Source organism: Anguilla anguilla, chromosome 12, assembly GCF_013347855.1.
Source record: "Anguilla anguilla isolate fAngAng1 chromosome 12, fAngAng1.pri, whole genome shotgun sequence".
NCBI classification, from domain to species: Eukaryota; Metazoa; Chordata; class Actinopteri; order Anguilliformes; family Anguillidae; genus Anguilla; species Anguilla anguilla.
In genome coordinates this window covers 21793829-21820715 of record NC_049212.1, presented here as the reverse complement: position 1 = coordinate 21820715, position 26887 = coordinate 21793829, and the positions used below count along the sequence as shown (strand labels likewise).

At 43.0% G+C, this 26887-nt stretch overlaps 1 protein-coding gene across 6 annotated transcripts in view; it reads left to right on the top strand.

Moving 5' to 3' along the window:
* gria4a (glutamate receptor, ionotropic, AMPA 4a) overlaps positions 1 to 26887 on the top strand; it is an 83362-nt gene that overhangs the window by 45017 nt on the left and 11458 nt on the right. For 5 of the 6 annotated variants that reach the window (XR_004761816.1, XM_035386154.1, XM_035386153.1 and 2 more), the window contains exons 7-12: positions 3476 to 3643; positions 4048 to 4152; positions 5241 to 5351; positions 10727 to 10933; positions 12984 to 13357; positions 25894 to 26092. Coding sequence is in view for 5 of the 6 variants with exons in the window: in XM_035386154.1 (XP_035242045.1) it covers positions 3476 to 3643; positions 4048 to 4152; positions 5241 to 5351; positions 10727 to 10933; positions 12984 to 13357; positions 25894 to 26092 (1164 nt within the window). In the remaining variant the exon portion in view is untranslated. Of the gene's footprint in view, positions 1 to 3475; positions 3644 to 4047; positions 4153 to 5240; positions 5352 to 5859; positions 9583 to 10726; positions 10934 to 12983; positions 13358 to 25893; positions 26093 to 26887 lie in introns of those variants that run through there. The other variant, XM_035386158.1, reaches the window with a different exon arrangement.

Sequence of the window (26887 nt, the reverse complement as noted above, 5' to 3'; positions counted from 1 at the left end):
CCATTGAATGGTTTGAAAGGTTAATATTTGAACTAATTTCGGAAATCAATTGGTCTGTTTATTGTGTTGTTTTGACATGGACTCTGTGAGGTGACCCAGTGGGACTGTGCTGGTAGATATAATGCAATGATAGTGATAATCTGTCCCAGGGAACAGGCAGTCCGTCAAGCCTGAAGTCATCAGCTTGGCTCAGCCCAACTCTACGGAGGCTCGTGTGTAGTATTTATGATGACTTTCCCCCTCTCAATCCTCTGGGTGCTGCTGCTATTGATTTGAGTTCAAGCTAGTGGCCGTGTTGCAGTTTTGAGTGCTCCCTTATGAGCACTCTGTGATTGGTTCATCACAGCAGTGACCCCGTGGACCCTGGCAGGTCAGAGGGGTGAAAACTTCACAACCACTCTGCATTATGAGTTAGACTGTTCGTTTTCAGGGCTCTCCGCTCTGAGTACAGTTCTGCTGGCAAGGTTGTGTGTGTGTGTGTGTGTGTGTGTGTGTGTGTGTGTGTGTGTTGAGGATCATGGGTTGCCTGATATGTTGTGGGCGTGGCCATATCGACCATCCACTCTGTCTTCCCAATCATTGGCCAATTTTCCTGCCATTGACTGGAAATGGTAAAGCAGAAATATAAATGTGCTAAACAGACTAGGGTACTGTATGGGTGTGAAGATGACTGTGCTTTTGACAGTTCTGTGTGTGTTCTTGTGTTTGCAGCGTGTCTGCAGTGCTTTCGTATCTGTGTATGTGTGTATGTGTGTGTGTGTCTGTGTGTGTCGGTGTGTGTGTGCAGTAACAGGGCATAATTGTATGGGGGAACAGTTCTGATCATTTTAGTGTTACACGGGTTACGCTGTTGGTTTCTCTGAGTGTGTTCTGTCGCAGGCTGCCTCTCAGGTACAATGCAATGGTCATTGGTTAACTGATCTCTCGGGATGGCGAATGGCAGGAGCCGTGCTGCGGACAGCGGAGCTCCACTGCAGTCGGGCGCGTCAGGGCGCGGGGGGGGGGGGAGCGGAGGGGAGCGGAGGTGAGGCGTTATGAGACACCGCGTGCTCAGACAGCTGCAGACAGATGAGGCACGGACTGTCTGGATGTAAAGCAGGCGGGATGAAGGTTGAGCCAAGGTGAAACGCTATAAACAGGCTACAGGAGGCGGAGGCAAACAAGAAACGGATGGGCCTCATTAGTGTTAACGAGGCAGTCGCCCTCAACAGGTGTGCAGGGTGCAGGAACCATCGCTGAACAAGCGAGCCGCTGTAACCAGCCTGGCTTCGAGCGCAAGGAACCCTACCTTCTGCCAATTTCACTTCCACTGACAAGCCCACATGATAAGTTGCCTTTTAGGCAGTTGAAGCCTGAGGCACAGGTGGTGAGGCAGACAGTAAAATGTCTATTGTTAATTCCACTCTGACAGTGTTAATTTGCCTCTTAACAGATGTTGGTCCTGTTCAAAGCTGCATTAACACTGTTAAAGTTTTATTAACACTGGAACATGTTACTGTGCAGACATGGACTGAGTTGTAAGTGGGGATTGCCGTGGTCCATTCTGAGCACATATTGATCTTTATTTTGTTAATATAATGCATACATTTTTGTTCTGTATGTCTGGTTTGTATTTAAGTATTGTATCTGTGTGCAGTAGGCCACAGTGAGTCATGACAGAGAGAGAGAGTGTGTCGTCCCCTCGTTTAATGTCATCCCACTGCCTCACTGCCCTTTCAACCTTACACGCCCTCCCCCCCTCTTTTTTTGGAGCAGGGCATGGGTTACCCTATACAGCTCAAAATCTGCCCTCATGACAGCATTTTAAATCGCACAACAATGGAGACCTGGGGCAGCGGTAAATGAGTTAAAGATAGAAATGAATACGGGCCCCAGCTATGTGCCAGTCATAGATTGTGTGTATGACTTAATCTGGGAGGATGGGTTGTCAAACAGAGTGGCAGAGATAGAGAGTGGGAGAGCGTGAGAGTGGGAGTGTGAGCAGTCTGGTCCTTTGGTCCTTAGAGTGGAGACGGGATGAGTTGCCATGTTAAGAGGGAAGGGTGGATTCGGTGTGAAGCTCATGATGCTTGTCTGGCTTTGAGTTCCCCCTTAACGCAAAACTCGCGCAGGCTTTAATGGCATTTGCCCTGGTTTAGCACAACACACTTTTGAGTGTCGCATCTCATTTAGTCAATGTATTCTGTGCAGCGGTGCATGTGGAATCAGCCTATTCTTCCTTTCCCTATTCTGTGATTGGGAATCTGCTTTTATCACCACGTAGAATAGGAGATGCAGCCGCTCTGCAGTGCATTCAGCACTGGAGGCGCCTTCTTGCCCCCTGCAGAGTTCCCGGGGGCAGAATTAACGCCTGTGGTCACTGGTGATCTCAGGATCGGATTGCAGTTCTGTGCCGTATTACTGCATGCCCGCCCCCCATTGCCTCTCTTTTTCTCTCTCTTGTTCTCTCACTCTCTCTCGCTGGCTGGCTGGCTCGTTCTCTCAGTCTCTCGCTGGCTGGCTCACTCTTTCTCTTTCTCTTTCTCTCTTGCTCGTTCGCTCATCCTCTCTCTGTGGTAAACTGTTCATTTCCCCTTTTTTCTTCCTCATTTTCACTCCCATTTGCCTCCTTTTTTCTCTTTCTCCCACCCTTGATTTTTCCTCCTTTCTCTCCTCATTTGCTCTTGTCTGAGCCGCAGATCTGTCTTCACCCGCTGAATAATAATTTTAATGACACAGCTGCTTAGAGTCTCTCTCCCTCTCAGTCTCGACTGCATCAATAACACTGAGGTCTTTAACAATTTTTATTGATCTGCAGTCAGCCTCTGTTGTGCTGTGTATATATCCACTGTAAATACAGCCACCCCTGTGTTAATATATTTATTATCTTAGGTTAAGGTTGCAAGCTGCAGTAAATGAGCAGTGTGGAGCATGTACTCATCTACATGAACACTTAGCAGAAAATTGATTGGATAATGGCTTCATTTTACAGGTCTTGATAGCTGTTGATTGGGTGCCATTGCTCTCATTTTGAATTGATGCATTCTAATTAAGTGACATTTGATAGCCCAGCAATTCACAGATTAGCAAAGCCCCATTAAGGTTCAGTTGGGTCACCTAGAGCAGAGCAGCTAATTGCAGTGTAAAAAAAAACCTTTTCATTAACAAAAGGAACACAGAACAAAGAACTTCTGAAGTACAACATCCCTGAAAATGTTTGATTGTTTTGATACTTTAAATTGTCTTGTTGTGTGGAATACTTATTTTGGTAATGGCTTAGATTCTAAGCCATTACCAAAATAAGTATTCCACACAACAAGACAAGCCTTAGAAGATATGTTTTGGTAATTGTAGAGAACAGCACACAGATAGATGCCATGTTTGGGGATCAGTAATGTGTGGTGTTAACAACAGTGACATGAAAGATATGAAACTACAGACCCCTCACATTTTTTGGAACACAGTTTGAATGGAATCCAATATTCCTCTTCCGCAGTACACGTCCGCACTGACATACGATGGAGTGCTGGTGATGGCAGAGGCCTTCCGGAACCTTCGGAGGCAGAAGATTGACATTTCTCGCAGGGGGAATGCAGGGGACTGCCTGGCCAATCCGGCCGCTCCCTGGAACCAGGGGATTGACATGGAGCGTACCCTTAAGCAGGTAGGCGGTGAGGGCACACGGGCCACCGAGTCAGGGGTGTCGGGAGAGACAGAGGTCCTCCAGTCTAATTGTCCATACAGGAAGGCGACGAGGCAGACAGCATCCAATCAAGGTGGAGGGGAGGGGTGGGATTGTGGCAATGGTCACAAAGAGGGGAAAAGGGAGGGGCAAATATACCCAGATGAGAAGAGAGCAAGGGGGCAAGTGTCAACCATTCAAAGAAGGGGAGCCTAGCTAGTGTGTGTGTACCTTAAATCCTAAACAGAAATTCTTCCCAGAAAACAAAGTAATCATTCTTTTCCTATAATCCTATGAGATGCCAATTCGTTGGTAATAATGTCAGAAAGTGACTTAAAACAACAGGTCACTGTGTCTCACCCTTCTTCTTTCTGTACGTTGTGAAGGTGCGAATCCAAGGCCTAACAGGAAATGTCCAATTTGACCATTACGGGCGCAGAGTGAATTACACCATGGACGTGTTTGAGCTGAAAAGCAACGGACCTCGGAAGGTACGCCTGTTATACACAGCTTCTAAAGTACAAATGTAGTACGTTATGGATGAGCATATTAAACATGCTGTCTGCCTGTTCGGACAGAACGTTCAGCTGCCTCTTATTACTTTCCTGATATCCTGATCTCCTGTGTGATCTTCACCTCTCTTAATATCATAGACATGAATAGCTTATTTCATGTACTGTGTTTATTCCTGTTAAATTTTGTTTGCTCTGTTTTTAGATGGACATTGACTATATTTTTGACATGCTGTTGTGTGAATAATTTTGCTTATATTTACTACAATCTAAACATACTGTTAACATTTGTATTTGTATATTCCAATATGGTGTACAAGTAGTTGAGAGAGAGACAGAGACAGTAAGATAGAGAGAGAGAGAGACGGAGAGTAAAAGTGAGTGACTAAGACAGAGAGAAACAAGAGACAGAGACGCAGATAGAGAGACAGAGAAAGAGAGACAGATAGAGAGAGAGAGAGATTGCCATCAGTGAGTCAAGAGAATGATTATGTTTTCCCTGCTGCACTGAGTGGTCTCCACAGGGTCCTGTCACAAAGAGAGCCATCCCGCACTCCCACCACCTGTCAATAATTCACAGCTCTCCATGCCACGCTGAATACACACACCTTCATCTCTGCTTCCCGGCAGCCGTCCCCTTCCGCGCAGTGCTTACCCGCTCACACAAGTCCCATCAATCACTCGCTCGGATTCGGATTTAGTCAAGGGCCATTCACGATAATATTGTCACGATGTATGACAGAAAAAAGTTGCGGGAAAAAAATGCAATGCAATTATGGTTACTTGATATCATCCCCCGATGGAATAAAATTTCCCAAACCTGCAAGAGAAATACCATGAGATACTGGAAGAGATAGACTGCCACTTCAGTATAATAGGAAAAATACACACTCACCACATATACATACTTTACATGCCCTATAAAGAGGCACGCATGCACACATGCTCATAAGCATCCACATACACGTAAACACACACAAATACATACACACACCAACACACCTACTTATTTTTAGCTTTTTTTAAAATCTCGTCAGCTTGTTAATTTCCTTTCTTCTTATCTCCAGATTGGTTACTGGAATGATATTGACAAGCTGGTTCTGGTCCAAAACGAAATACTGCTTCCCAATGAGACTTCGGCCTTGGAGAATCGAACAGTCGTCGTGACAACGATAATGGTAAGATACGTACAAGCTCTCCATTTTTTAGTGTAACATTGAAGGCCAGCTCCATCTGTATTAACAATGTACCTTGAATTCATTCACTTTCCCTGGATTCTAAAGTGATGTGCTTTGTGAAGAGAAGCAGTGCAGGCACTGCGAAGGCACAGTTAGGAGTACAGTTGTTTTTTTTGTTTTTTTGTTTTTTTAAAAGGATAGCGTGGCATGGAGAGGAAATCCCAAAACACATTTATATGGGGCCACATATTTTTGTATGAAGCATTCAAATTGTTCAGATCTCACTGTGAGACAGCTGTGTGCATTAATCTGGCAGCCATAATGGAAGAGCAAAGGGAGGTTCAGTGAATGGCTAGCCTGCACTTTCTCTGATGTTTGCTGTGAAATGCATTGTGACGAAGGCTCTATGTGCATTGCATGGAATTCAAAGTATCCCCGTTTCCCTTTTCTTTAACTGACATAAAAGGCCATGGAGAATTATACCTCAGCAGCATCCTCCTCTTTTCAGCCTCTCATGAAGAACCCCTTATTAAGACATTGAACAGGAGGACAGATTTGCAGCCATGCCCGAAGGCTGTAAACCTTCTCACACACCAGGTTTTATGGGGACTGGCACCAGTCCACACTGTACCGGACTGTACTGGACTGTGCGTCTTCGGGCAGACAAAGGAACGCGGCCAAACTGCTCTGCATGTGTGCGGTGATGTCATCACTCTTACAGCCACAACCCTTTGGACAATTTGTTGCACAGAAATAAATCCCAGAATCCTTTGTTTTTGTATGTTTTATTTGTTCCCACCAAGTTCATGTTTTCTTATCTTTCAAAATGCCTCCATTGACAGAATGAGTGTGAAATACTCAAAGGTGCTCATGGCTGTCAGTGTTCTGGAAATGTCACAATGGCCTCAGTGATTCATAAAATGGCCTTCTCTTCTCTGAATGATATGTCCTTCAAAAGTCAGCTATTGTGTAGAGTTTTTTCAAGATTCTTAAATGCAACTGCTCATCCCATTTAGGATGCCATTTGTATGGGTGTGTATCTGCAGCAATGTTCCATTCTCTTGCAATATGGAGGCAATTTGTTTATGATTTCAAAAAAAATGTGCTGATTTGTTTTGTCTATTGGCTTGAATAATGTGGCATTATTATGAACCTGTGCAGTACATGATAAGATAAGCCAATGGAGACTTACATTGGCTCCTCCCAATTAGCAGATTATTCTGTATTTGTTTTTGTTGTGTGTATTTCTGTGCTTTTTTTGTGGTGCTGTTTAAAACACTACCCAAAGATGGGTGCGACAGTCTTTAAAGTGTTCATTTGCACTTCAATAGGTATGAAAGCTGCTATTTTGAAAGCCATTTTTCAAAAGTATATGAGCAGGACTGCACTCCTGTTCTCTCTTCCTGTTGTGTTTTGTTTTCTGCTTTTTGCTTGCGAAGGTAAAACTCAAAAGCGTGCGTCAGATATCGTATCGCCAATGTCGGGTCAGTAAATAATGCTTCATCCAAATGTGGCAAAACACATTTCATCAAGGGTACTGAGGTGATGGATTCAAAATAGCTTTTCGTTCATGCTCTTAAAAAAAAGGTAGGATGTCACTGAGTCTGTCAAAAAATAAAGCCTGTTTTCTGTGCCCTGTAAACCCGCTTTCTCCTTTGTTCATTCTAAATCTGATCTGGTGTGATGGATTCAGCTGGACATAGAGAAATTGCTACAGATGCAGAGTGCTGTTCAGCTGTGCTCCAGTCAGTCTTAGTGGAGTGTGTGGGAGCCAATCACCTCCCTGTCTCAAAGTATCACTGTAAAGGCTGTAGAATGAGATGGGAACTATGGGGGCTTGCTGTTCTGGCGCACGCACCCACGACCAGACAAAATTCATCATTATTCCATCTGTGAATGCTTGCATGCAGTATGCTTATGCATGGTAATTGCAAAAATGACTTGCTGGCACCAGACAGGAAATTAAAGTTTGGTCAAGTGCAAGTTCAAAAGTACTTGTTTGTTGAGGATAATACACAATAAAAATTAAAGACATATTTTATATATTTTTTGGTCGATACCAGCTAATTTCAAATTGATTTGTTGTGTGTTGTTTATACTCCATAACTCTCCAAGCCACACCATGGGCTGTGTTGCATGAACACGCAAGATTTTGAGATCTCTGTGACTGGAGTTGACAAGTTTGTGGTGTGCTGATTAATTAGGCATCCACCCCAGGCCCTTTGTGAAAAATAGTGGTAGGACCGTTCCTGTTGCAGCATCCCAGGTCAGCTTATTCATCTGTGTGTCTGCCTGTAAGGTTATTGGGTGGGTATACCTGATACCAGATGTTGAACATTACTTCCACCATAGACTGGTAACAAAAGAAAAAAGAAAAACAAGTCATTGACAATTCAAATGAAAACACAATTGATATTTAAAAATTAATTAAACATTTTTATTTTTGGTGAGAATGACCTTCCATGTGCTCGCTGGTTAATATGGTGCACGATGGCACGTGTACACCGATCAGCCACAACATTAAAGCCACCTACCTAATATTGTGTAGGTCCCCCTCGTGCCGCGAAAACAGCTTGAGGGGGATCTACACAATATTAGGCAGGTGGTTTTAATGTTGCGGTCGATCGTGTGCAGTATGTGCGTTTGGTTGGAGGTTAAATGCATTTCAGATGCAGATGCGGCAGTTAGTGTTTTGTTGTGTGGACATTTAAAATCTGTTGTTTAATTGGTGTAATTAGTGTGAAAAATTGCCACAAGCAATGTGTGATCTCCTTATGACAATCATTAAAGCAAAGCCGGAAGAGTGTTCTTATTCTGTGTGGAGGTGCAATAGAATATTTATGATGGAATATTACATGGAAAATGCCGTTTCCTTGCTACCAGATGATCCCAAACCCCCTTTGCACCCCTTGGCCACTCCAGCTCAAGAGAATTAGTGTGTCATTGGGAATGTGGTTTGGGAAAACCAAACAGCTCGTTAAACTGTTAAGCTTGCAAAGGCAAGTTTAATCACTGCCAGTGGTACAATAACTTACTGTGGGCATAACAGCTTAATCTCGAGTTTGCTATTAGTTTCTGCTGTTCAATTATGTTGAGGAAAAGGAAGCTGCCCTCTTCTGTCATTGCTCATGGACTGATCAGAATTGCTCCTTGATTGCCTGCACAGTCACACATATTTACTGCACATGTTTAATTGCGCATTTTCTGATGCGTTTTTAATTATTAAAATGATAAATTATATAAATATATAAAAATATAGAAATTATGCTCTTCTGCATATCTGGCTATGGCACACTGGCAGATTCTGTTTTGGAGCCTTAATGCTGAATGCATTTTGCCATTTATTTAATGCACATCTATGGATCCAGTGATGTTTGACAGCTGAATGTATCTGAGTTTTGAACACAAAATGTGAATCATTGGTGGACTGTACCCTCTGCATGAAACAATATATTGTGTCACTTATATCAGTGCTTTTTCACTGCCTGTTTTATGTGTAATCAACGGCAGCTATTTGTTTGAACAAAGACTTCTTTTTTGTTTTTCCTATTATGCTCTTGTAAACTGCAGAATGCTCGATGTTACTCCTTTTAGGAGGTGTGTGGTTCCAATGCGGTTTAACAGCTATTGGTTATTTTGGGCCTTTATAGACAGCCCATTCTAGACTGTGCAGAATTCTTTTGTTATTCACACAAAAACTGTTTGCAGCAAAAATTTCTGGAACGGAAGTCAGGGCCTGAGTTGAATATTATCTGTTTGCTCAGGGTTAACTAGAGAATGGTAGGGTAAATACAATCATGCATTTGACACACACTTGCACACGTGCACACACACACACACACACACACACACACACACACACACGCACGCACATATCTGAAGGAATAAAAGCAAACTGGTTGAAGTCTTGCCACATCTCAATGCAATTCTGTGTACTTGCTATGGTTATCCTTGGGTTTTTTTTATGTGAGAAAGGATGACAATAACAAAGGTCATAGGGAGAAATTAAGGTGTTGTATAATAAAATGTATTGGTTAGTTCCATTGTAATGCATATTGTCTATTATGCATGCCATACATTGTTATTTTTGAATACAGTACATGCTACAATAAATGCAGAAAATAAAAAAGTGAAAGAGGTCATTATTGGTACATATCCTATTTTATGTCATGTTACATGTATGAGATAAATGTTTTTCATATTAATGTGCAATGTTTTCATGCAGAGTACTAAGTATTGAACTGTCTAATTGAGGAAGTGTTTTTAAATGTCTTTGAATACTGCTTCTAAGGCATTAGTTATTCGGTTTTATGCATATTATATTTATGAAATTATTCATTTCATTGTCTAAAGTTCAAGTGACCTTCAGTCACCTGCAGATACAGAAATGCTTATGTTGTTTTAGCCTCCTCTTGTTTTTTCTGAATGGTCTGACTTTCCAGAAAAATGTATTGAGTACATGAGTTCCATCAAAGCAAGCTTGTTTGAGAGAGACATTTGTGAAAATGAGCACTGGGAGAAAATGCATTTACAATTTACCTCCCTGTAACTATGCAACAGTTCTTCACCATGGTCATTTCCCAGTAATTGACAGGGGAGAACTTATGAAAGAATGTTTGGATGACATTTCTGTCCTTAAATCACTCCTCTGTATACCTTTGAATGGTAGCAACATACTGTATTGGCTAAATGTAAAAAATAATAATAATATTAATAATTGCACTAAACCTTAAGATATTTACAGTTTTATTAAAATGTAAATCTTCATGGCACCAGGTGGCCTGATTCCACTTGTAGAATAATAGAATCTAATATTATGGGCTTAATACATGGAATTAAATAAACACTCTCTCAGAGGAAAATAAAAGTGATTCATGCTTTATACTGTAATTCCGCGGTCATTTTTAATGCGGTTCATAACCGATGCCGGTTTTAATCAATTCCGGGATAAAAAAAACCTGGCCTGTGTTTTCTCTGCTCTCCTGCTGTGGTGCTTGAAGCGTAATTAGATGGTCTGACTGTGTATAAAACATTAATGTTGGTCTTCAGATGTGCAACAGTCAATCACGAGCTGTGTGTTCAGCTGTGTTTCAACTCACCGAGATTTATCTGTATGGCTTCATGAGATTAGACTATAAAGAGCGATAGATGCTGATTCGCTCAAAGAAAAACATTTGGATCTTACTGAAAGAACTCTGTGCACACACATCCTATAGCTCTGTATTCATTCTGATTTAGTAACCTTTTAGAAAAGAATTCCTATGAAGTGACATCTGTATATGTAACTTGTGTTATTTGTCAGTTTTGTGACATTGACTTAGGGTGAGATGATTTAATGGTCAGTTTGATCTCCTCTTGTCATCTGCTGCTTACAGGAGGGGCCATATGTGATGCTGAAGAAGAACTGGGAGATGTATGAGGGGAATGACCAGTATGAAGGCTACTGTGTGGACCTGGCTTCTGAGATCGCCAAGCACATCGGCATCAAGTACAAGATTTCCATCGTGCCTGATGGGAAGTATGGAGCCAGGGACCCGGAGACCAAGATCTGGAATGGGATGGTTGGAGAACTGGTGTATGGGGTAAGGGATGGTGGTCTAGATGGCATACAGCATGTGGGGTGGTCAAGGAGCTGTGACCATTAAAATAATATGATCAAGAGACTTATTGTATGGAATATGTGGTGGTCAGGGAAATGCCAAGACTAGAGCACTGTTGATGGTTATGGTTGGTGTATAGAATGAAGGGGTTTGATTTTACGTAGCGTAGGAACAGGGTAATTTCCATTTTCCATTTGTTTATTGCATATATCCCTTTGTATTATCCCTAAAAACTAGTTGACACCAAAACATATTCATTCACCTGTGTGAGACAAAACAATTTCAGTCAAAAGATGCAGCAACATCTGAGTGCTATCCTCCCTGGGGTTCCTTGGGCAACATTTCCATGACATATTAGCTGCAAGCTCTCCTCTCGAAATCCTCTATGAACCAATAGTGCCAACCTCAGCAGTGACAATAGTTACCTTCTCTCCTGAAAGATGAGATGCTGGCTTGCTTTGTCTTAACTTACCTTGACTGTACAGTTTGAACCAACGAGGCAGTTTTCAATTCATCTGATGTTGTTGCATCTAGTGCCTCCGTGGACCCTGGGACATCTATCAGATGTCCATCACTCACCCAGTTTTGCCATTTGGATGTCAAATATTCATTTTCCAGTTGGAACTGTGAGTGATGTGGAAACATGCCCTTGCTACCAAGCTAGAAATCAGAGTGAGAAAAGACATCCAACAGCTATGGCATTTTACACTGTCATTTGAGTAACCAGGGTTCAGGACCAATGTGCATTGTAGTATATAGGATTAGCTAGCATTCTGTCAACCCAAGTCAATTTTCAGCAGGGATGACCGTAGTTAGCATGTTAGCCTTTGTTACAGCTGACCTGCTGCCACAGTGGATCAGTGGAAATGGAGAAGTTTTTGCTGGTTTACAGTTTCCCAATGACGAGCAGTTTCCTGTGTCTGTCTGAGTGGTGCTGCAAAATAGCTTACACATTTTCTGTAGATCTGCAGCACACACAGTCTGTGGGTTTGTCATGACCTCTGTGGAAAAGAAGCCAGATTCCAGTTCTCACAGTCTGTGAACGAGCTGTTAGTGGACCTTGTCAAAGACATCACTTATTTTTCATCTCATGGAGCTGTTTAAAGACACCTTTCTCAAAGGGTGCTCAGGACTTTTTTTATTTAAAAAAAAACCATTCTCTTTGCATGTATTATTTAAAATATATATTTAAATTATATAGTACTTCAGTGTAACAATAAGCATCCTGAAAGAAGTCGATATGTATTTCAATATACAGTAAACCAAAAGGGATTTGTTGACAAGCATTCATTTTGTGTGCCCTTTTCATGGTTGATTAATTAATTCCTTGGATTAATTAATTCCTCCATCTTCTTGGATGTCCCAAACTCTTTCCCTGAGATGTGTTCTCATTGAACTATTCTAGGTTCCTTCTGAACACAAAGGATTGTCATGCATATGCTGTTTTATTGTCATATCTGAATTAAGGCCATGCTTACCAAGATGCAGTACATCAATTTTAATATAATTTTGGATTAATTCTGAGCCTCCTACAGCTGGTGAGACATGGAAGCATTGCTGCTAAAATTGTGTTTGTGGATTCATAGCACAGGGCTATATCTCTCAGCGTGAGCTGCTATATCTTAAATTTTATTCTTATGTTTAAAGCATATTCTGTGAATTTTATTTTGTCTACTTCCATCCCACTTTCTGTCCTGAGCTTTGATTTAAGCCTGTCTTTAAAGTCTGTTTCAGTGCTGTATTTTAGCATGCAAGGTCATGTACAATCGTAGAATACAAAAAAGGACATTACATGAAGGTGAAACTTAAGCACTACAGAAACTTTCTTTTTTACAGCCCATAATTTCTTTTTTGTCATTTATACAACACCTGCATAGACACACCAAACTGCAGTGATACGGAAGAAAGATTAAATTAGAGATAAAGGAGCCGACTGCACAGGAGAGGGACAGGAAAGGACCCTCAAGCTGTGACTGTTCTAGGTTGCCAGGTTGAAAAGGCCATGTCCTCTGTCCCCCCCCCCCCCCCCCAGAAAGCAGAGATTGCGGTTGCCCCCCTGACCATCACCCTGGTGCGGGAGGAGGTGATCGACTTCTCCAAGCCCTTCATGAGCCTGGGCATCTCCATCATGATCAAGAAGCCCCAAAAGTCGAAGCCGGGCGTCTTCTCCTTTCTGGACCCGCTGGCCTATGAGATCTGGATGTGCATCGTGTTCGCCTACATTGGTGTGAGCGTGGTGCTCTTCCTGGTCAGCCGCTTCAGCCCGTACGAGTGGCACACCGAGGAGCCGGAGGAGGGCACAGACGGCCAGCCCAGCGACCAGCCGCCCAATGAGTTTGGGATCTTCAACAGCCTCTGGTTCTCCCTGGGCGCCTTCATGCAGCAGGGGTGTGACATCTCCCCGAGGTGGGTCTCCGCCTGCTTTCTGCCTCCTGAAAAATTTGGTCCTGCAACCTGAAGGTTCCATTCTCGTATAGCTTACCACTGCTCTCCTGTGAGACAGATGCTAAATACGAACATCTCCAGTAAACTACAAACCCAGCTGAATAAATGGGTGTCTGTAGTAAATAAATTAATTTTGTTGTGTTATGTAAAGCATACTGTTGATGCTGCAGTGCTTTGCAGTATGTTACAGGTTTAAAGCTGTTCTTTAAGAACATGAATTGTATTCATGACACAAGGCTATATAATGATGCTGCAGGAACATTGCAAGAATGCTCTTTGCTGGCCAGATGGCTGTGAGATAAAGCGTTTGCTGGTGGAGGATACCTGAAATATGTTTTCGCACAGCATGCATCCAAAGCATCACAGCATCAAAAGGAAGAAGAAGTGTGAATCACAGCATTTCACAGTTTTACTGTTGGTGCATTTATTTCATAAGAAGGCACTCTCATACAGAGTCACCTACAGTACAACACTTAAGACAGCCTTTTACGTATTTATTCTATTGGATTTTTACAGGCATTTCACTGACGTTTCAGACCCATAACCTTCAGGTTATTAGGCCAGTCTTGTAACCGCTACACCACACATGCTGTCTTTTAAGGGTCTGTTTATGCTGCTAGAAAAATGCTGACAAATAAACTGCTACAAATTAATTATGCATTTATTATTATTGACTTCTGTATTGATTGCCTATTTACAACATGCTTCTGTTTATTAGTGTGCTAAGCTATATATATGAATATTGTTTAAAAACTGACATTTATTTAAGCAGTGATGCTGTATATTTTAAAAATGTTGTCTAATAGTATAAATAGGCCTTTAAAATAACCCACATGACAATACTCTTGAAGTGCAGGGTTGTATTGACAAAAATAGTAATTTTTTTCCCCTTGCATCTAAATGGCTATAATATGCGTGAGGTAAGGCAAGCTTGGTGCCTTTCTTGGCTACAGTATTTTTGCTGCACCTTGAGTTTAACGGTGAAGGGTTTAGGCAAGTATAAAATTTTAATGCTAGTGGAAAATCATATTTTATTTTTAGAATATTTATAAAAAAATATAGTGTTTTATTATTGATAATGTCAGATTGCAGTTTAGTAAAAAATGAATGACCAGAGTTTTCAGAACATTGCTGGTGTAGGGATTTTACCAAAATTTTATGAAACACACAGGCACGAAGTTCTGCTCTGGGCAGATGCGTTGCTGTGCATTCTGGGAGATTAGATCTCAGTGATCACAAGGGGTCTGAGGACTTTCTGTCTAATCAGCACAGGTACAATAGCATGCCATTGGATTCATTTTTACTCATTGTTTGGAAATTGCAGTTCTTTGTCTGTCATGGCTGTGAGTTCTCATGTATCAACAGTTTGAGCAATTCACTATCAATCTGTTCAATGTCCTTGTCTCAAGCTTCTCAGTATTTGGAACCATGATGCTATGATGTGTTGTACATTACTGCCCTTCCCTGGTTTGTCCAATGCCATGGCATGAGTGCATCATTTGACCTATAAAGACTCGCCCAATCACTTCTATGCAGTGGGGAGGGGGGTTGGTGAGTTGGTCATGGGGGCGGGCTTTCTGTGCACATTCACACATGACACATGAGTCAGCATTGCTCGGGAAAAAAACGTTGCTTCCTTCCAGATCCCGTCCCATCATTTCTGTCCATCAAAGGCCTGGCTTCATGATGTCAGCCGGTCCAGGGTGTGCGTGCTGTAGTACAGTGCTGTAGTGTGCATGTCCTTTATAGAGGTCTGAATACCTTAGAGTTCCTTAGGAAAAAAAGAGAATGTGTTTTCCAGCCCCCCAGATAAGTGGTCACTCGAGTGACAGAACAAGGAGAAAGCAGGATCAAAAAACAGCGCTGCACCATGCCAAGGTACAGAGAACACAATCAAAATAATAGTGCCAGTCACCCCTGACCTATAGCACCACATGGGGCTGTAGTGGACCTATGATTTTGATTAAATCCCAACTGATACTCTCAGTTTGGATGTCGTGTGTAAGGAACTCATTCACCATAGAAGTGATAAGATTAAAACCCCCGTTCACTGGCTTTTGTAGTAGGCAGTGTGAGCGAACGTGTGTGTGTGTGTGCGCGTGTGTGTGTGTATGTGTGTGTGCGTGCATATGTGCCAGAGAGATTAAAGGAGGCGCAGTGCAGACAGAGGGTCTCCTTGAGTCTCAGGTACACAAGCTACAGCTCGGTTTTTATTCCGCTGTGCACTGCACAGAGCTGTGTGGCTGCCACCATTTCTTCCTGCGTATTTATGATCTCCAGTAAATTGTAAGTTCCCATCTGTCTACACATTATCACATACTCATTCGTGATAAGCAGCCAATAGGAGAGCAGGCATGAGGCAGTCCAAGATTGATGACGCTCGGGCTTCTCTTCTCTTCCCAGCACTCTGTGTTTATGTACTTCCTGACAGGGTGTTTAATCCATCTTCAGAGATATTCCCAGAGATCCGCGTACCGCCACTCATTTTACACGTATGTCACACTCATGATACTGTATCACTGGTTCTTAAGATTGATTTCTGCAACAATTCAAGTTACATTTCACTCACCCCCCTTTCTATCTCAGTCCTCTTCTTTCTTCCTCTCTTCCATCCCTCTCTTCTTTTTTCATTTCTCTCAAAATAAATGAGGCTAATTGTTTTAACCAAATAGGACTGCATTTTAAGCATAATTGTTCTGATGGGGGCAGAGAGGAGTGCTTCTTGCTTTGTCAGGTTTGGCTCTTGGAATATTAAAAGCATATTCCTGTAGTTAGCATAAGAAAAAATAAAATTACTACCCAGACATTGGTCTCACAGTTGGGTAGTTTGGCAGTTGGGAGAAAGGGAACGGTGGGTGGAGCATGCTGAAGGTCTGAAGATATTTTTTTGTAAACAGAACCCACTTTGGAACTCAGTGATCAAGCACAACCAAAGATAGCATGCATCAACCTCATGACAACAGAATACTTGTGTAGCACATAAATCTGGTCACTTTTAACTGTAGACATGCACACACCTGTATTCCTGCTCCCATACAGCTCAACAAAAGTAGCCTCAAACAGGTTTTAAGCAGTCATGAAGAATGGTGATTTATTATTCACTCTGATGTGCTCATATGTTTCAGAGGATGAAAAGAGACAGCACAGGGTGGACTTCGGATAGAAATACTGTATCTTTTTTACAGTCCCACATTTTGTGCACCGACCTTCAGAATTCTGATGAATGCCAGTAGCTCTTGTGCATGTGAGCTGGGTCTACATCTTTTTCTGAGGTCTGGAGGGTCATCCTGATTGGTCATTCCCCTGCTTGTTTGGTCCTGAGGAGCCTCTGGAGGCCGTCCTCACAGGATGTAAAACCAAGGAGCCCTGCTTTGTTGCTCTCAGTCTGTCGAGAAATCATCAGTTAGAGTAGGATCATTGAGCTGTGTTTGACGCTGCTTCCATCACTCTGCGCCAAGCCCTTCTTAGGGACACCAGAGACCAGTCAAGCGGCTGAGTGAATAAGAGTTCAAAAAGCACTCTTTGTGTCTGATTTGCAACAGTCTGCTGTGTATAACAATGCTGGTTTTGTCCCTTGTTGTACCAAAATACTGACAGCTTGGAAATCTATGGCTCTGATGTCATCTCAAACGATCACACGCGTGCACAGAGAGCAAGCCACAGACACCCGGACGGCCAACAGGGGTCACTAGAGCAATGACCTCCGCCCCTGTCCATTGGATTTCCTTTTGTGATGATACAAAGAGCCATGACTGTGAGAATAATGATCATGGCATTGGAGGAAAATGATAGATTCATGTTTTATTAAGCATATCTGTGTTCGAATCCATTTTGTGGAGAAAGGGGGGTAATAATAAAAGGTGTGTATGTTCTGTATTGTTTATTAGTGGTGAACATGATTCTGACTATGAAAGTACAGGACATGTCAGGAAATATTTTTCCAAACTGAGTTGTTTTTAGTCTCCAGTAGTGCTCACGTGATTCTGTCTGAGAGGTTTTATCCGCGCAGTATAACCAGGTGGACAAGCTCAGTGATTAAGCCGGAGGTGAGGGAGTTTTAATGAGCTACAGCAGTTGCCGTGGAGACTGCTCCAGCGCCCCTGTGGATTGTGTTCTAGCACCAGGACACAGCTGACAGGCATCCGCTCCGGAACTCATCATGGTTGGAGTCAAAATGTTTACCCAAACAAAGGTTAATTACCCTGCGGCCCACTTTCCAGACTCTGCAGGAGCCACTGGCCCTTAGGGAGCGCTGCACTGCTGGACCTCACATTAATCCTGAGAGCTGTTCGTTCTGAGGTTAAGAGGTGCATATGCCTCTCTGGTGACACCTTTAGGTCTCCTTGGAGACCAGTCAGATTAGAAATCCAGATAATGGGAAGGGGGTAACACTCTGGCAAAAGTGTTGTGCCATAAGCATGATGGGTGAAGTGCTCCTGATTGGCTTGGTCAGAACAGGTGTGCATTGAACCCAGAAGATTAAGACATCATCAGTGTTTCTCATCCTTTTTCCTTTCCATGGCGCACTTTCCAAATTTACAGAATGTCATGGCGCACCGCTCTCAGAAGTGAGCAACGTACTGGCACTGATTTGATGTGTCGACAGTAGGCCTAAATGTTCTTCTGGGGTGTTAATTAAGCAATATGAATTTCAGTGACATTTGTTTTGGCTTCTGTGAATGGGATTTGTTCATTGAAGTTTTTAAATGCATTTGAAAATTTTGAAAATTTATTTTTTAGATGGCACACCAGAGTGCTGCAGCAAACACTGGTCTAGGCTATGCCATTAGCCAGAGTTGAAGTGCACACACACTCCCCTTTCAACATAACTGGTCACACATTACAACAGGACCTGTCCTGGGTGTATTCCTGTCTCTCGCGAAATGTACCCTGAGGTTGAAGCACCCCCCGCAACCCTGACCAGGAATAAGCAAGTATAGATAATGCATGGATGGATGGATGAATGGACATTACAACAGGTGATAGCACCAATCATAGCAGAGGCAGATGTTGCTTTGAATGGAATCCCGTGGGCACTTGACATGCCATTGTGTGCAGCCATTATAGTGTTACCGTGATGTACCATTGTCAAATTAAACCGAACCCAGATCTGGTGGGACAGACACAATTGTGCTCCACCACTGTGGGCTTTCAGCTACAGTCAGTTAGGTAATGACATATCTCAGGCTCCACCCTGTGCTCTCTCAGCAATAGGGCTCAGCCCAAACTCATTGTAAGCATATTTACAGACTTGGTCAGTCCAGAACTGCCTTCTCCCCATTTCCACTGTTACTTCAGCTACTCTGATGCACTGGTGTGTTGTTTTGTTTAGTTTTCTACTCTATTTATTTCTCTGTCCTTTCACTCTGTTTGTTATACTGCTCTCGGTGTACCCTGGTTATTTATGTGTCCTGGTTTCGTGGGGTCCTCCCTGCAATGTGGTTACTCACCACCTGCGCATAATTCATATTGTTTTCCCAGTGCTTCTTTTTGTATTTGTGCAAATAGATAAAAAATAATAGGCCATGGGAGTCTCAAAGAGCTGTCACTATGAAGGGTGGGGGATTGTGTGTTATTACTGAGTGAATGGAGAGGTGTTTGTGTGTGCATGCGTGTGCGCGTGTGTGGAATCTTGGCTGAAAGATACAGGAGATGGATGTCTTGGATGATGAAACTAGCTGCATTGATTCACTGAGGGGTAACCTCTGTGAAAGACCTGCAGTCATAAAGAACAGGAACGATTGCTTCATATGCCAAGCCCTGGATATTTTCACAAAGCAGGAACGTCCATCCCTCACACACAGAGACGTATCTCAGAGGCAACGAATGGGGGAGATTGTGCTATTGAACAGGAATAGTTTCACACACAAACAGAGCTTGGTTTCTACACACAAGTCAAATCATTTTACACGCAGATACAGCTAAAGTTCTTCAGACAGAAACATTTATTTTACACAGAGCACCAAGGTCACCTTGAAATCCCATTACGCAGATGCCCCTCCACCTCCCTCTCAGTGGCAGCCGTGACAGACCCCTGTGCATTTGAAATTATCTTTAATTGCCCTGTTATTCATGGGTATGAGAACATTAAAATGCAAAAAGCACAGTAAAGCATAATATGAGTAAAGATTTTTTTAAGACCATTGCCTGGCCTGGTAAATGGCGTGTACTTGGCTCTCTGTCCATACTGTACTAATTATTTCAATTACTGTCTTGTTAGACCTCCAGGGAACATGGGACATCTCTATATAAAAAGGGACCACTTAAAGATGCTTGATTAATTAGGAAAAGATGGCTTGATTCATTAAATATACAGTAGCTGATAAATAATTTAAGAAAACACCATTGACGTAAATGATGAGCATTGGTGCCTGTTTCATGCAATGATATGATGTTCATTTATTTTTATTCAGCTGGCCCATAATACACCAATTGAATAATCCTGGCTTGGGGCATGTAATTGCTTCCATCGATATATAAAATGACATAAAAATGTAAAAATACCTCAGCATGGGTTGCGGCTTGAATGGGCTTTGTCTCGTCTCATGCACGGACAAATTGATTTGCGGGTGCTAAATTCTTAATAAGAGCAATGGGAAGAAATCACAGGAATAACAAAGAGCAGGCTGGTGGTGGCTGTCCAGGCAGACCTTCTCATTTATTTATTGTTTCTCCCCAAGGTCAGCTATTGCAAGTGACTTCTCTACTCTTCCTGTCTCTCTTTCAGGCTCCCCCTCCTCTCCCTTTGTCTTCTGCAGTTTGCATTTTTCTTATTCTCACTTTCTCTCTCTGAAATGGTGTTGTCTCTTTCTGTTCCTGCTTATCTCTCTCTTTTTCTCACAGTATATTCCTTTCTTTCCCTCAGTCTTCCTTTATAATTTCCTCTTGCTCTCTCCCTCTGTCCCTTTCTTTTTCCCTTCCTGCATTTCTCCGTGCTGCGGTTTTCTTCTCTGTTCCTCGCTCTCTGTCGTGTGTGTCAGATAAGATGAAGCCTCCCTGTTGCTCTTGTCTGTTGAGCGCTCGCTCTGAAGCAGCTCTGCTTGTTTCAGCATCCCGTTGCGATTCGCCGACTGCGCACACTCTCTTACCGTCCCAACAAGTGAAAAATACGAGCGCTTTAAAAATGTAATCCGCCGTGTAGCGCGTCTGCGAGTGCTGGCACGTAACATTCTCACAGCATTCGTTTCCGAGAGATGTTGTGACAGCGCTACCCTACCCTACACAGATCCGGAATCTTCATTTCTCTGTGGCCTCTGGGAGATTTAGCAGCACATGAATGGAATTACTTATAATGGTTATGCTAATTCAAAGCGCTGATATCTTCACAAGCTGCTTTACTATTCAGTTTGTGATCGGATGTATCATTATGATATCATTACAATGCGATAATAATTATGTGATTTAACCTTTTTTTTCAATTAAAATGTAATTTTTCCGTTTTTAAGCCATTGTGAATCTAGAATATCAAATACCAGGTTCTCTCGGGATGACAGCTTGGACAATGTTAATGTTGCTTCAGTGTAAGCTAATCTAAACTGAAGTCTCTGAATCATATGTATCTCATTTTGCTGGTACAGACATCATAGTTAAATACAGCTAAAATAATTCCCCTCCCTCATGCTCTCCCCCGTTTACCAAGGTTCCCACTCGCCCCATGCACCTCCTGCCCTCGCCCCCCTCCCCTGTCCTCCCCATAACGTCCATCACTAATGTGCCTGTCTCTGCGCAGCACCAGCAGGTGGGAACAGTGGGAGGCTCTCTGCGGATCTCTCTCACTGTCACATACACACACACACGCGTAAACACACACGTACGCACACACATGCACACACATGTACACACACAAATGCACACACACACACACACACACACACACACACACATACACACGCACACACACGTACACACACGAATGCACACACGCACACACACGAATGCACACACGCACACACTCACACATGCACACACGCACACACGCACACACACACACACAGTGACACTGGAGAGAATGTGTCCCTCTCACAGTAAAATTCTCCCCTCAGCCCTTATGGACTTGAAGCGTAGCCAGCGTACAGCCCGTTTTTAATCGTGCATTTTTATCGTGCTGTCTGCAGTCACTGTGACAATAGAGTATAGACTATGCCATTGGAGCAGTGAATAAAAGACATTTCTTAGTATGCTAAGAATTGGTAGTGACAGCAATTAATTTTAAAAAAAGTATTCGATGAAATTATTGCCACATAAGCAGGGAAAACTATTAAATTGAGTCACATATTTGAACACTGTTTTGCATCATGGTAAAAGACTATATTGCAAAATATTGTTAATATGTGAACTTTTTTGGAAATATAATGATAAATTTATTTCACAGCAGTGCATTCTTAAAAAAATATTGCAACCTGGCAATAATTTAAATATCTGAACCTGGCAATAAGTTCTATATTTGTCCAAATATTGAAAAAGCGTTGCAATACTTTGATCTTGAAAATGGATATATTATCAGTATATCTCATTTCCAAAAGGATATAGCTTTATCCAACCATTTTCTTACCAATTAAACTCTTGATCATTACCAGTTTGCCTGTTTGCCCGTTAATGGTCACTTAACATCACAAATGTGAAATAAACCATTTGCCAGCTAAACTCTACTTTTGTTTTATATCCTATACATTCTATCACAGGGATATACTACCACTTATCACAGGGGTGACATCAAACAGTCTGGACAGAGGTAGATGGAGAGGCAGGGAACAGCAGTAGATAGAGGTTTACATGTTTTGGCTGCAGTTCGTCCTCCATATTCGCAGTGTTGGGATGGGGCTTTGTTCTGTAAGCCTGGGTGTACTCCAAAGGCTCTGGGAGCAGACAGCCAGTAAGCTGAGCCTAGCCGGTGTGCGTCACAGGGAAAGGGCGGGGGGGGGGAGAGTGAATTGGAAGAGGACGCGGGGGAGGTGCGTTCGCAGCCCTCTGGCACCTTTCACAACTCCCACGCTGCTCTCTGGGCTCAATCTGTGGCCTTGCGCCTCTTCAGGGCGAGAGCCGTCCCACCGCCAGACGGGCCGCCCACCGACTTGCCTCAAAGACCTGTTAAAACGTCCGTAAAATTGAACTGGCCGGTCCGCATTAATTACCGATTTGCCATCAGTGTAAACAGCCCCTAATGTTGTTAGGGATGTCCTTTGCCCCGAGACCGTAATCAAGTGGGCTTTACAGTGGCGGGGCTCAGCGGAGCGCCCGGCCGCCAGCGCGCACACGCCCCCTCGTTTGAGAGCGCGCCGCGCGGCCCGTCTGTGCCGATGCTCGCGGTGCGTCATAAATCTTTCTGCGTTAAGAGGGAGAGCACTCCGAGGGCCATCCCAGATGATGCATGGGCTGTCACCTGTGACAGGCCTGTGCTGTACTGTCAGCAGCATGCGCCGTGTCAGCTTCAGATGCTCTGACTTTAGACCCATTACTGATCTGTTTTGTTTTTGATTGATGATCCAGGACTATGGCTTGGAGACATGTCCAGTTCTTTAATGACTACCTGATCAAAAGGTAGGATAAATTAAGATGGCAGAGATATGCCCCCCCCCCCCCCCCCCCCCCCCCTTCACATGTGGAGCTCTTTGATTGGCCACTGACTGAATCAAGGGAATGAACGGTCACTTAAACGTGTTGTACCACTTTAGAGACGGCACACCTTGAAGTGATGGCTGCCCAGACTTTGCACAGACAATGTGAGACTGTTTGCATCCAGGCGATGCACATTGCGCAGAGAGTCTGGAGAGCAGTTAAGCCTGGGTGGTATGTGAGAGCTCTAGGCCAATGAGCTGGCTGCAGGGCAAGTAACAGGTCAAAGGACACACTGCCAAATCAAGGTTGGTGATATACACTACATACTGATGCAGAGACCCAGTTTGTTAACATGGTGTGTGTGTGTGTGTGTGTGTGTGTGTGTGTGTGCTTTCCTGAATATAATTTTTATCCTTATGTTATCCAAACGGAAATAAATATGCACTGTGACTGTGAACATGCAATTACAATATATCAAGCAGCAGAAGTAGTTCAGTAATCAATATTTTTCAGTGATGGTGATGATTGATAATATTGTTATATTATATATAATGATAGTAGCAATCACAACACTGAAACTGACAATTATGATGGTAATATTGATGGTAATAATGGTGATGATGATGATAAAGATATAGGAACATGTGACCTTGTCTGGGATGCTTATCGCAGCTGAGGCAGGAGTTCCTCATCTGTAAGATTCAATGTTTCCGCAGTGTGACTTGCATTAGCGGTGACACTCTTAATAAATGTCAGCCGGAGCATCTTCAGAATGCGGAGCTGTCTTCACAGGGTGAAATTAATGGCACCTCAATCTATGGGTGGCCAGTGAAGCATGGCCACAGCCTCTAAGACTGTCGCCCATTGTGGTAAACCAGATGGAAACACTCGCTTTCTACCCCTCTTTTTCTCTCCCTCACTCTCTTCACGTGAATCGATCAAATGCCCTCGATAGAGAAAAGGCTGATTTCACATCGAGTTTCCATGGTCTCTGTGCATTGGCTTAGGTCCGATCGCAGCCTAGATTAATCACCAAAGCCTTCAGACTCCCTGTTCGCAAGATGCAGTCTGGGCAAATAGATTATGACACAAGTTCATTCACATGGTTGAGAAGTGACCGTGGTTTTAATCGAGGTCATCGTGTTAGAAAGAGTGAATGGTCGTAATAAGCACATGGTAATAAATCGTTTGAGTGATGGACAGAATCTGATTTGCTCAGACAGTATGGATGAGGGAGAAAGGGGTTCGACTGGATATCTTGTCTGTTTCTTCAGTTGTGCTCAAAGAGGTATGAAGAGCCCTCTAGGCCATGGTTCTGTCAAGTTGCACACGGAAACTTCTGAGCACCTTCAAGGAGGCCTTTCAAAAACAGAGTGAGCAATTTTGGAAGGCTGCCTCTAGTGGTTGAAAAAAAGATAAATCTGTTTTTTTCTGCTCCAGGTTTTTTCAGCAAAAGGTTTACCTTTGATACAGAATCCTTTATTTGCCTGGTTATGTCTAGTTTTGGATAAATGTTAGATAATGGCAAACAGCTGGAGTTTAAAGTTGGTATTAGTGATAGTCATCAGACATTAACCCACACCTGTGAATGTTCTGTGGCTAGGTCGGATGGCGATGCTTTTTAGTCAAGTGGCTTGCAGATATGCAGTTGGACTGAGGAGTGGTATGGTCCTGGTTCTCTGGCTGCAAGGAGTGTACTGACTGTGGACTTTGTGTGTAAAGGTTTGCTAATTCGGTCACTGAGATTGTGCCACACCACTAAATGCTCTCTATTCCCTTCAGCGAAGTGACAGTGCTCTCCACTGAACCAGGGTGCTTACCCTGTCCCCACTGTTGGCTTACACAAGATCAAGTCCTGATGCCAGCTCACACAGCCAAATCCCTACCTCCTTTCAGCCAAAGGAACAAGAACAGACTGTTTGCACAGGGTCCCTTAGCTGTGTCTCATCTGGGATTCATACCCGTGATCTCCTGACGAATCAAATCTTGCAACTGACACACTGCGTAATTCCCATATGAATGAATGTTAACCACACCTTTGAATTATGACTCTTTATTTTGTACTGTCTTTTTTGGTATTTTAGTGATAACAAAGGTAAGCTGCAGGCTACTGTGTTTGACTGAATCCAGATCCTAGGTTACTGTGTGGAGGAGTCCTTTAAACCACCTGTAATGGTGAAGGACTTTTATCTAGGTGGTCTGAACACAACACAGGACAACTGGAGAGGCCAGTGAAGGTTCCTATGAGTGAAGGCTCCTCTCCCTGTGTCACCAGACAGGGAAGAACAGCTTGTTTAATCGTAGTCTTTCTGGTATACATATGACAGAACTGATCACTTACCAAATTTTATATGAGTCAGCCTTTGGACTTCCCCAACTGAGTGCACCCCTCTATTTGTGTAAATAAACATCTAAATCACAGCACTGCATCGCATTAGAAAACATTTTTTTATAAGTTTGTAGCTTATTCTCAATATTTCTGTAACTATTTAGCAGTTGGTTTTGTATTGCTGTAGTTGAAAGGCTCTTTGTTGTAATTCTGAATAAAGTTCCTTATTAGAGAAGATGCCACATATTTCTGTGCTCGTTTCAGTTTAAATTTTTGACATCTATTTGATGTTTCAGCGCACCTGTTATGTTTTCTTAGCGGATCGTTATCCCGGTGTCTCGGCTAATGAGCTTCGTCAAGCTCACCTTAACGAAACTAACAAGAGCTGCCGAGCGTCTAACACTGCAGAAGAACAGACTGAGATGGGTTTTTTTTTTTTTTGCTGTTATCTGTTGAGATAGATTGGCAGAGTGCCCGTGATGACTTTTTTTATTTCATCACTTCCTCTTTATATGCGTTTGTATGTAGCTCGGGGGTTGATGAGCAGTGACTGAGTGCATTTCCCCCCGCCCCGCCCCGCCCTGCCCCGTCCTGCCCCGCCCCAACTCTGCAGGTCACTCTCTGGACGCATCGTTGGGGGGGTGTGGTGGTTCTTCACTCTCATCATCATCTCATCCTACACGGCCAACCTGGCTGCCTTCCTCACGGTGGAAAGGATGGTCTCTCCCATCGAGAGTGCAGAAGACTTGGCTAAACAAACAGAGATTGCGTATGGGACACTGGACTCAGGATCCACTAAAGAGTTCTTTAGGGTAAGTTACATGTTTCATCTTCGTGTAGTTATAATTTTTTGTAGCATACATATGACTTTGCTATCACATATTTAAAAAAAATGAAACTCTGAAAATATCACAAAAAGCTTGTCTTCATGTAGAATGTTAATACACTAGACTTCAACCAAAACCAGAGGTGGGCAACGAGGGCTGTACAGTATCCATTTCTGGTTTTCATACCAATTTCAGGACTCAATTACTTCATTATCCTCAGCCCTACACCATCTGGAATTTTAGCTATGTTTCTTGGTAAGCGCATGAATGGCTTGTGTCCCTATTTGAAACGTTGTATTGTGGTCTAATCTTCAAGTGAACCAGTTTTGGTGTATATAGTCAATTAGCTCATTTAGCCAGGGTAATTGGTGGAAATTGAAACCTGCATACACACTGGGCCTCCACGACTAGAATTGCTTAACCTGAACCAAAACGCTAACTTATAACATATTCAGGTTACAGAGAAGAGTTTCTTTGTAAGAAAATAGTATTATCAGATATAAAATGTTGAATCGACTCAAAATGCTATCATTTTGACTCGTATATGTTGGTAAACAAGGTTCGCCCAGGTAGGAGTTTGGATTCTGCAGCAGCCTGGAGATGCAGGGTAGGATTGGTGGGGATGAGTGGGGATAGTGTGTGTAGAGTGTTCTGGAGTCTGCTAGCCTTGCCTCACATGCCCTGAGGGTGGTGCGGCCTGTGAATCTACCTCCAGGCTCAGACATACGCTACAGAGGGCTTGCTCAACGTTATCCACCTCTGTGTCGGCACGCAACGTGT